This window comes from Aptenodytes forsteri, unplaced genomic scaffold (assembly GCF_000699145.1).
Source record: "Aptenodytes forsteri isolate BGI_AS27 unplaced genomic scaffold, ASM69914v1 Scaffold128, whole genome shotgun sequence".
In the NCBI taxonomy this organism is placed as follows: Eukaryota; Metazoa; Chordata; class Aves; order Sphenisciformes; family Spheniscidae; genus Aptenodytes; species Aptenodytes forsteri.
Window position 1 is genome coordinate 591,845 of NW_008794880.1, and position 12,092 is coordinate 603,936.

Here is a 12,092-nt window from a genome sequence, read left to right on the forward strand (position 1 = left end):
AAAAAAAAAAAAGTGTTCCAATTCCCCCCCCCCAGCCACTGGACTTAAAAAAGTCATATAGATAAACAGTATATTTAGATATATAATAAACAAAGTAAAAAAGCCAGCTCATTTTACTGTATATCTAAATAACTTTATAATTTTATAAAAAATATTTAAATTTATATTGACTATAAACACACATAAATACTAAATATATATCATATATAATATAAACATTATATATTATGTAATTTTATAATAAACAATTCCTTAAATGAATAATTTGATAATACATATATAAATTCACATTTTTTCAAAAAAGAAAGATGTCATCTTACGCGTATTGTCTGGTCATCAGATGATGTCAGAAATAAAGATCCATCTGGCGAAAATGCCACACAGTGAACCCAGCTCATGTGTCCCCTGCAATATGCTACTTTTGATAAAGATTTAATATTCCATAACTACAACAAAAATATGAAAGAAGAACTCAAATGGATTTAGATTGCATTTACAGGGAAAATAGTGCAAAACAAGTAGTATACTTAATTACTATTTCTTCTAGTATTTTCTTACTTCTCACTCTGAAATCAGATGTAACAAGAATTGTGCCTGCTTATCACATTTTGATGGTCAGGGAAATTGAATCAGCAGCCTCTTTGACTGCTATAATTTTAAAAGATGAGGGGGAAAGAAAAAAGAAAAAACACACTCACAGTATATATATAAAAAAAACCATACAAGTTCAACTGACCATGTAGATTGCGAAACCAAAAAAACCCCCCAAACAACAAAAAAAAACCCAGCCCCAAAACTGATACTTGTACAGGCTTACTCTAGCTGTGCTAGTCCCAAAGTCATTCCAGCTGTTTTACTCCTTTTTAGTGAGTTGCCATGTTCTGTAGCAGCATATAGAAGGAGAGGGGGTTTTGTTTGAGTTAGGCAATGGGAAGGCCTATACTCCTGAGTGACAACAGTAACTTTAAAGAAATTTAGGAGCCTAGTCTTTTTATATAAACGTGAGTTCTGTTGTCCAAAATGAACATATAACTTTAAAACGTTGTTTCCCAATTGATGTTTTACACTTCAGGAGCGAGCAAAGATTAAAAAGAATGAAGCACATTGAAAGCCTGCTAAAATAGCTACATTTGTTTTACCTCTGCATACAAGAACCTATTAAGACAAATGTAACATTTTATATTACAAATAGTCTTCCCTGGTATACTGTAGCAAAGACAATCACTTACCTCAACAGAACAGTGAGACAAAGCAACTGCTACTAACTCATCACCAGGACAGAAGTCACAGTATTGGATTGTACTGTGATGACTTACAATGACTTGCGTTAACAAATCACACGTTTTAACATCAAAAAGCTGTGAACACATAATTACAACAGTTAGCACCCAGTTTGTATGACTTCACTATAGACAAATAGCTTATATGCTCAACAGTGTATCTTCTTGAATTTAGAAGGTATTTCTCTCAGTCAACAAGTTTGTTGCCCACATATTTTTACTTTACACACGCTTGAAACCATGCACCTTATATCTGAAACATCTTAATGACCTAGAATTTTATCTTTAATCATAATTTCTATCTAGATGATCTTTAAGGTCCCTTGCAACCCAAAACATTCTATGATTCTATACTACTTCAAGAAAATTATTAAAGTGAGGTACTTACCAAAAGCTTATTTTTGGCTACTACCAAAATCATGTCACCATTTCTGGACCAAGAGCAACATTTTACCAAAACCTCCACATCATCTGGTTGGTCATCTGCATTTTTGAAGAAATCTTTTATCTCGATACTTTTCAGTTCATTTGCTGAGCGTGCTTCCCAAAGCTGCAAGAAAAAGTAAAGGAAACACATGAAACTTCTTTTTACTGATGTGGATACAGAATACAGCAGGGGAGAGCTAACTCCTAATCACTTCTAGGGAAGAAGGGAGGCAGGGGTAGAATACAAAAAAGCCTTTGCTACTTTCCCTGGTCAAGAAATAGCATTAGACTATTCACAAGCCCAGACAGCTTAGAACAAAACAAAAAACAAAACAAAACCAAAGAAAAAAAGACCCCCAAACAAACAAAAAAAAACAACAAAAAAAGAGGATTACACTGTAGCAGAACCCTCTCCCTGGGTTTTTTCCCCTCATCATTCCAACTACAAGACTGTCTCCTAACAAAAGAATAAAAACAAAAATATTATCTGCTCTGCAACTCTATTAAAAGTCACCCACCATGAGAAATCTGGTATACATCTAACTTTGCACCCTAATTTTATCGAGGCACCTGCCAAAAGTCTACTGAATATTTCTGTTCCCTCCACCACAATTTTACTTCTGAATGACAACAGCTACAGCGACCCTTCTTTCCTGATTTAGCAACTCTACAGAAAGATAACTGTTTTAAGAATTGCAATTCTGAAATAGCATAGTTCTGTTGCAACCAAAGGCAATAAAAAGAATACTTACATTCTGAGGAAAAGCAAAACATAAACCTCTCAATTCTCTTCTAGTGCATACATGAAAAATGGCACATAGAAATTCTTTTAACTTTTATGTCTACTGATACTCATTTTCAGAGATGACAGAACTTTCAATTAATTTAATAATTTATTACTTCTTTTTTTAAAAAAAAGTTTCACCTACCCCAAGTTTTCTTAAAGTACATTACGGAAAGAAAAAAAAAGATGATGAGAAGTAAAGGATTCAAAATGAGGCTAGCCAGGATTTATTTACAACTACAGGCACCCAACTTTTTTTCCCCTGGTAGTGGACAAGCCATTTCAAAACCTTGCATTAAAAATGGGACCAATAATGAACTGCTTCAGGATTTAATTCATTAAAGCTGACCATGCAGACAAAAAGTTTTCTTATACATATTTTGCGTTTTATTAAAAAAAAAATCCATCATCAAAACAAACAGTTGATTTAAAAATACGCTGTGTACCTTTACTGTTCCATCTGTTGAGCAGCTAGCAACATATTCATCATTTGGTGAAAATCTACAGTGATTGACGGAATTTATATGACCCATCATCGTATTTCTACAATACTTTTTGTTCAAATCCCAAAGCTGCATTAGAAATAAACATATAAAAATAATAACATTCACGAATTATTCAAAGACAAATTGTTCATGTTCTTCTCAAAATCATGCACTGGCAACCAAAACCTCAATTTTTTTTTTCTTAGTTTTACCCACATGCTCATGGACTTGATGCTATGCCCTGGGCTACCCCACAATTTACCTCCATCTGCTAACGTGCATGAAAACCATTAACATCAGAATTACATAGAACTAGTGAAACTTTCTGTACAGTGCAGACAAGGCCCTTGAACAGCATAAAGTTACTGAAAGTTTCCTCAGACTGAGGAAGAAGCTTCCTCTTGTCTCTCTCCCTTTCAACTTCGAAGTCCAGAATTATGTAGCTTACACATAATAACAAAAATGAAATCTCTCAGGTTAGTCGTGGACGTTCTGAATATCATCCTTGCCACATCACTACTAACAAAGTTCAAAGAACATTCCATATGTTTTTTTGTTTAGGGCTCCTCCTCTCCACCCCTCTCACACTGTTTTCCAAGCCTATAGCCCACAATTCCTTTCTCCATTTCCAAATTTCTTCCCTTTCTCCTACATAAAAAAAACCAAACCAAAACAAACCCCCAAAAAAACCCCACATTTGACTGTTCAAGTGAGAGCTCAAAACAAGAACAGTCACTTCTATGGTGTTCTCTGAAAAAAAATCAGGCCCTTTTGATTATTGTGCATACTTCAGTTCTGTTATTCATTACTCAAGAAAGTGTCAAACTGTCTAAAATCTTAACCATATTTACAGTATAAAAATTGTCATTTTAAACAAGTCCCTTCTAAATCTATCTGTTCCAAGGTGTCAGTCTCAGACAGCAAATGTATCTCCTGAGACATCTTCTTTCCACCTTGACATCAGATCGTAACTGTATTTTACCTCCAGCTTACACAAACACAAACAAGCTCTTGCAAGAACTCTTCAGATGAGGCTTCACATTATAATTAAAATACCTCACATCCTGCTAGCTGCAGCTGGAAGAGAGAGTTGTCCCCCCCACTAACAATCTCACTCCTGCTGTCTACTCCCAACAGTTCTCTTGCACTGGAACTGGGCAATGGAGCCACTACAGGGAACTAAACGAGCAGAAAACCAATCCCACCAAACAGAGGTTTTTGCTGAGTTGGCTCCTTGAACCATACCACTGCAGAGTAAGATCAGCACATGCACTGCAACAAAGGCAAGAATATACAGCCAGGGCAGTAGGACCATCATCTTCAGTGCCAGTTAACTATATGATTTGCTTAGTTGTACTGTGAAATTGCACTCTTATTTGCCACAGTCTAGGTCTTACTTGATTCTTCCGTTTTCCCCCTTTCCTCAGATGCAGACTTCAGTTGCCCGGTTTCTGCTCTTTCTGTGTATACATACTGCCTCCCAATCTGAACAGTGCCAGCTGGTTAACCTGACAAACCTCTTGCTTTGATTACTGTCATTTTGTTGGCTTCTACCTTCATTTCTTTACTATGCCCAATCAATTTAATCAAAAAATGTACCTGCTACACTTCCATAATGCTTTTTTTTCCCCCCAATCTTTCAGCATCCAGTTTTTTTACATTATTAATGTTTTCAATCCTAAATTTCTGCCTTCATTTTTCTTATGCTGTTTGTAATCAGGTATTTCACTCCCATACTCTCCCATTCCCATCCCACACTTTAAAAGTCTTGCCAAAGCCCTCACCTTCATGCCCTACCAACAGAGGACTTGCCCATTCTCCTTCGCTGAACATAAACACTGTTCTGCCTTGTTGAAATCCGTTTACAGAGCTGTAGTCAGTACTCTTAATCTGTCGCCATCTCTCTTCTACCACGCCCATTAAAAAAACCTTAATTTATAGTGTTTAAATGTATTTGTACATCAATGATTATCTTGTTATGATAAGCAGCATGAGAATAGTCTCAACCTTTTCCACTTACTTTGATGAAAGTGTCATTTGAGCAGGTAGCTAAGAGATACTGACCACTTCTGTTACTGAACTGGCAGCAATTGACCTGCTCCGAGTGTTCTTCATATACACACCTACACTGGCCTGTTCTTGAATTCCAGATCTAGACAGAATTGAAGGATGAAAAAGACTTTTAAATATATTTAAAGTACTTCATTTAAAAAAATCTGTAAACTATGCTGAAATACAGATAAAGCCCTAAAAGCCCTATTAAGAATTTAATAACACCTTAAAAATGTTTTGAAGATAAAGGGAAAGCATATATATTTACAGTTAGAAACAAGAAGTTATGGGGGAAAGGTCATAATTCAGATTAGCATCTGATAAATACTGGAATCTCACATAGGTTTTGCTACAATACTGAGGAATTAAAAATTCCAAATAATTCACATGTAACAAAAAAAAAAAAAACAGGAAAAAAAATTATGGATACATTCATCTCATGTTATGGATAGGATAGGACTCACACATTATGTTCTACTTAAATAGAATCATCTGATAATACAAATAAGGTAAGCGGTAATTCTGTAAGTATGATGTTAACATTAAGCACCTTTTACGTTATGTAACAAGTGGGGCTTTTCTGCTTGTTTGTTAAGTAGTGAATTATCCATATAAGATTTAAGGCAGTTAAAAAAAACCTTTAGTCTTTTAAAAAAAACCTAAGAATCTGCTCTGCCCGAGTTGGTTAAAACTTAAATTAGAATTATTAATTTGAAAAAAAATTGCCTGCTCTCCATTTCCTTACCTTCACTTTTTTATCAGCTGAACAAGTTGCTACAAATTCACCATCTGCAGAGAAAGTGCAACAAAGTATTTCATCATCATGGGCACTTATCTCCACGAGTCTCTCTCCACTTTCTGCTTTAAACACCTAAAACAATAAACAATAAAATCTTAGAACTCGCATACAATTTTAAAACACAAATATAAGTTTGTTTTCTTTCAAACTGCTCTCTCTATATAAGCTCTTCATAAAATTGGTTTACTTTTGAAAGCATTTATAATTTCAGGTAAATTAACCTCCACAAGTCTCTCTCCACTTTCTGCTTTAAACACCTAAAACAATAAACAATAAAATCTTAGAACTCGCATACAATTTTAAAACACAAATATAAGTTTGTTTTCTTTCAAACTGCTCTCTCTATATAAGCTCTTCATAAAATTGGTTTACTTTTGAAAGCATTTATAATTTCAGGTAAATTAACATAATAATTATAAAAATATTTAATTTGAGCTTCAATTTTGTAAAGATGATAGAAATTGTTAGGGAAAGAAATAGTGGAAACTGATTTTAAAAAAGATTTCTGTATGCAATGTGTGTTTCTTTAATGACTTTTCCTACCCTCACTCTTTAAGCCTCAATCCATGTCCTTTCTCAGTATTTTTTATAGTAATTGCAAAACACTGTATCTATTAACAAAATCTCAACTATTCATACAACTACAAATTCCAGGTTTGGGGTTTTTTTTATATATAGATATGATATCCTTCTGTGGAAAGTAAGAATTTCAGCAGCAATTGACAATTTGGGGAACAAACAAGAAAATAGTAGTAGTGAAAAGTCATACAGGATGACAAAAGTCTCAGTCTTGAGCTAGTCATAGGCAATAAAAGGAGAGTTGGGCAAAAGTGCCACATGTGAAACAATTTCCCAAAATTCTGGGATTTAACTTTACAGGGGGAGGGCGGAGGGGGAGGAGCCAGGGGCAGAAATCAGGTCTCCCTTTCCTCCTTAGGTTACATATTCTTCGTTATTAAAACAAATCACAAGGTGTTCTTTACAGCAGCGTTCAGGATACTACAATTGTGAAGTCCCCATTTTTTCCTTCACTTTTTCATTGAATGGGAATATCAATGACAATGAAATAGCTGGTATTTGTTCAAATAAGAACATAAATACTGAAGTAACAGGAAATCTACATTTACAGTAAATACTGCAGAGTATCTGTTCCTAATCTAGCAATCACTGTTTTTTTTATTTTACAGAACCAGTAGAAGTAGCCTTGAAAACTGAAAAGCTTAGGCCACTATTAGAATAAACATGAATAAGTTCAAAGTTAAACAATGAAAAAAATATTATTGCTAATTTTCCTATTACTTCTTCAACAAAAGTTTAGTTTAAATGCAACTGCAATCCACAGATCTTACTTTTTTGGGGTGGAAAATGAAGAGGAAAAATAAGCAATCTGCAGTCTCAATAATGAGGCCATTAAGTACAGAAGCCCAGCACAGTAACTTCAGCACAGCGTAAAAGGAGTACATCCACCAGGCATCTCCTTAAGTGGATGCCATGATCATAATATTGTAGAAGCCAGCAAATAAAATAAATAAATAAAAACACAATAACAACACATTAAGTAGCCAAATGAACAGCAACTAAGCACCACTAATATTATTACTTTAGTACTCAACTTATCAAGCATCCAAAACAATACCAAAGGCTTGCAGAAAAGTTGTTCTTTTCCCTTACCTTTGGCTGTCTGGAATATGGATACTTTACCAGGTTACTGGCTGGCTGATTGCTAGTTTTCTTGAGAGCTGGCTGGCTCCCCTCCAGGCAGACTGCTGGCAAATTTATATTAGTCACTTTCCTCTCTGTCTCCCCTAATCCACTTCCTAAGCACTTTGGGCCCATTTCCAATCTAATACTGTCCTCAACTTCAGGGGTTCATTTTTCTCCCCAGATTTATTTCTTTTGCATAAGACAATTTACTAATTAAGCACCAAAGTAGCATAATGTCCATTACCATCCCATGGAAATAGTAAAGCTATAACTAAAATGTTTTACTGTTTCTCAGTTCTGTAGAAGGTCTACTGTGACTGGAAATAACATTTTTGCAAGCAAGTATTAAATATGCTGGGGTACATTACTTAGGCTGTGAGCTTTTCCATATCATCAAAAGGCATCTCACATTCATGTATTACACCGGTGAGGGTATAAACCCTAAAATCACACAGTTTAGCTTTTGAACTAGAAGATAATACTTACTATTCTAAACATGCAACTTGATGTTTGCGTGATAATACATCCTTCTAAATCATTTGTCTCCAATATGTTCTAGATCCCTAATATCTCCATATAACAGCAAAAGAAAAGCAACAGGACTATTAACAAATGTTATGAAAACAGTACACAGCATCTCTTTTCACTCATGCGTAGGTATCTTACCTGAAGCGTTTTATCAGCTCCACACGATGCTATTCTTTGTCTATCCTTAGAAAAGCAGGCATGGTAAACTGCGTCTCTATGTGGACGAACAACCAGACGGTAGAGGTTTTTCAAGGATTTTTTATTTCTACAGGGTAAGACAGTTGATTTTAGATGAGTAGCATTTCCTAGTGCCTTTTTATTATTCAAAATCCTCTATAAAAGATAACACTTTTTCACACATCTTGAGCAGCAAGCTTTATAACAAGCCAACCAACCAACCCACTATACCTCACCTCAGCCTTTACACTGAAGTAGTAAGGGAAACACAAATTCCAACATTCACTTCGAGATTTTTTCGCCCTCCAATATTACAGCTTAGAGATCAAGAAAGATAATATGTGCACGAGAAATTAACGTGATACTTCATGGGCAAGGCTGTTGCACTGCAAGACGCAGCCCTCCTCATGACATTTTTATGATCTGATACGCGCTATTTCCAAATACGAATTTCTTCCTGAGAATTCTTGTTCTCCTGCAGGCTCCTTTTCAAGCTTACTCAAAAACATTTGTAAATTTATTTAGATCTTAGTAACTTTACTTAATTTTTCACAGCAATGACTCAACTCTTATCACTAGATATTTAAATAAAATCTATGACTATCACTGCATTTCAATCAGAGATTAAGTACAGAATCTAACACCTTAGATGACTCTTGCCTTACTTTAACAAAAACTTAGAATTAGTAGCAATCATAATCATCCTGTTTAGCCAGATCTTAATACAGAAAGCTGTCACTGTAATAAGATGATTTTTGGTGATGAATAACTTGTTACAAGATCAATTTTTTTCTAGAATCAAAATGAATCAATGTACTTCAAATTTTTATCATTAGCAGTTTCAATCTTCAGGCTTAGCATTTAAATAATGGGTAAAACATCTCAAACAAAGCAGCTACGCTTTAGAATGAAAGCAATTTTTCACTGCAAAATACTGACTCATCTAAGCTAACATTAGGGGGTTTTTTGCATATTTTAAGTAAGCTAAAATTGCTGGTCAAGAGAGCAGTGTATTCAGCTACATATCCTACAAACCGTTTTTAGAACCTTGCCCTAGGATGGGAGACAAAAACATCTGTCTCTGTTCCGTTGATTTCAGTCGTGTTCTTCAGCATAAGTCTCCCACATCCAAGGTGAAAGTCCTGAACTACCGGAAGATTGACTATTCTGAATTGTGCAACTTCCAAGCGTTTTTGTTAGAATTCTGTTAGAATTATGCAAAATGAAATAACCAAATATTCAAAGAGAAGACCTGAATTCAAGTATGCCTGGATTAACCTGCCTGGTTATTACCATAACTACCTGACATAGAGTGATTCTGGTTTTTAACTACCAAGTACTGCAGAACAGAAACATCAAACAGAAGAATCTAACAGAGACAGTTACATGGTCAGATGACTACTGGACTACGCTGGAGAAATGTTTAGATATGTATACGTTTTCCTTAAACAACTTCCAAAAATATGAAAACCGCAACAAATTATTTAAATAGGAGAAATTTCAAGATTGGGTAGAGATCACAAAGCCTTTTAGGATTTCCCATCTCGCTACTTTCAAAAACTTTGCAACTTAACACAAATGCTCTCCTTTTTGAAGCGTACATTTTACTAGAAAACCTAAAAACATACTGTAACATACCCAATATTTGCACTAGAATTCTAACTTCTTTTTTTAAAAAAAGTATTTAGAGAAGTTTCAAAGTATCTTATTTTTAATCTTTGTATAGTTATTTAAAAGGAATAGTCGAGTACAGAGGTAAATATATTCCTCTATTTATTTCTATGTAATTATTACTAATTTGTGGCCTTACATATCCAGAGTTCCCCTCCTCCCACAAGTTCTTGAAAATTATTTCACTTTCTTTCCCCAGAAAAAACAGAGCAGTTCTTAAACAGGTCCTTATATCAGACATACATTGTATTGTACATTAAATTATTTTCTTAGATCAAGGGATCAGCCTATCAGCAGATGGACTGCAGCTACTTACATCCATTCCAAATAAAATGCTCCTGTTTCTCTTTGAGCATGTAGCTTGGCCTGTTGATACACCTCTGATGTCTCTGGTTGGCAAAGACCCAGCTGTATAATGTCAGGAAATGGTTGCCGTCCAAGAAGGTGCCCATTTAAAGACAGAAATTCCTGGAAGTTCTCACGTACTGTGCCATTCTATGTACAGAGCAGATAATATTTGATAAGAAATTAATCCACTTTCTATGTTAAGTGCCCTTTGCTTTTTAAAATTTCTATACAGCTAACATTCTTACAGAAACACTTAGTTCTATTTTGCTATTTAGTTCTATTAGCAAGTACATACGATAGCCTGAAATATTTCATTATCCTATTCAGAAAAGCATATTATCCTTAATTTTCAAATAAAGGATACTGGCAACAGTGATTTACTTAATAAGCAGTCAGTGTAGAATATCAGAAAGACTATTCCAAGCGGCCAACAAAATTCTACTCCTCCTCAAAAGCAGAGTACCATAGGTACCCACCATTAGTTATTGTTGTTCACCTCAGTTAATTGAGTTCCATGGTCAATTACTTGGGCACACACTGAAGTTACAACTAAAACTGAAACTGAAAACTAAGTTTTCTTCATTTTTCTCTTCTTCAAGTTAAACTTAGTACTGTTTTTATGTTTCAGTTTTCTAAGCTTTCTACATATCTCTCATATATGCATACATCCAACAAAATGCAATTAAACATGGAAAAATATATTTGGAACGGACTGATCGTTTACCTTTTAGTATCATACCTTTTGATCCAGGATTGAACTATATTCTACATATTCATGAATCAGATGAGCAGGCCCTACCAATTCTGTTTTAGCTTTAATCCAATCTAGAGAAAACATAAGATCATGGAGTTCCTACAAGAAATACAAATTTAAGTTCAGAGCATGAGTTCCACAACAGAGTCTACTTAAGGGGAAAAAGAAAAGCACAGGAAATACATTAGGTGTTTAATATGCTTCGGTACAATTGTCTCCAGTTAAAAACTTAGGCAATTTCCTGCTTCCTGCATCTTACTCGATCAGGTATGAAAAGTCTGGGTATAGAAGGCTAAGCTTGTTGTTTTAATGCAAAGGACTGCTCTTTGATACAGCTAGTCAGAGAAGGGATGGGGGTACAAAGCAAATCTTGACTTTTGTAGCACACAAGACCTGGTTTAAGATACAATTCTGAAAAAGCTTCTTCTAGTCCAGTCTGGCAAAGATCACTCTGCTAATAGTGATCTGTTGTTCTTCCTAAGAGATGCTGAATTTGACTGAAAGAAAAATAGTCTGTTATAGTTGCATTTAACTTAAAAATGAGAAAGCTGCTTAAAAGGCAATCAGAAACTGCAAATAGAATTATTAGAATAGAAGACACTATTTCAGTTGGAAGGGACCTACAACGATCATCTAGTCCAATTGCCTGACCACTTCAGGGCTGACCAAAAGCTAAAGCATGTTATAAAGGGCATTGTCCAAATACCTCACTGACAGGCTTGGGGCATCGATGACCTCTGTAGGAAGCCCATTCCAGTGTTTGACCACCCTCTCGGTAAAGAAACGCTTCCTAATGTCCAGTCTAAACCTCCCCTGGCGCAGCTTTGAACCATTGCCACGCGTCCTATCACTGGATACCAGGGAGAAGAGATCAGCACCTCCCTCTCCACTGCCCTCCTCAGGAAGCTGTAGAGAGCAATGAGGTCCCCCTCAGCCTCCTTTTCTCCAAACTAGACAAAACCCGAAGTCCTTAGCTGCTCCTCACAGGACATTCCTTCCAGCCCTGTCACCAGCTTTGTGGCGCTCCTCTGGATACATTCAAGTACCTTCACATCCTTCTTAAATTGTGGGGCCCAGAACTGCA

General features: G+C 35.4%; 1 protein-coding gene across 1 annotated transcript in view; it reads right to left on the reverse strand.

Moving 5' to 3' along the window:
- APAF1 (apoptotic peptidase activating factor 1) overlaps window positions 1-12,092 on the reverse strand; it is a 42,080-nt gene that overhangs the window by 17,001 nt on the left and 12,987 nt on the right. The window contains 9 exon segments of the mRNA XM_009274674.1: window positions 321-446; window positions 1,230-1,358; window positions 1,669-1,830; window positions 2,937-3,062; window positions 4,996-5,127; window positions 5,773-5,898; window positions 8,197-8,323; window positions 10,223-10,401; window positions 10,994-11,107. Of these exon segments, the coding sequence (XP_009272949.1) occupies window positions 321-446; window positions 1,230-1,358; window positions 1,669-1,830; window positions 2,937-3,062; window positions 4,996-5,127; window positions 5,773-5,898; window positions 8,197-8,323; window positions 10,223-10,401; window positions 10,994-11,107 (1,221 nt within the window).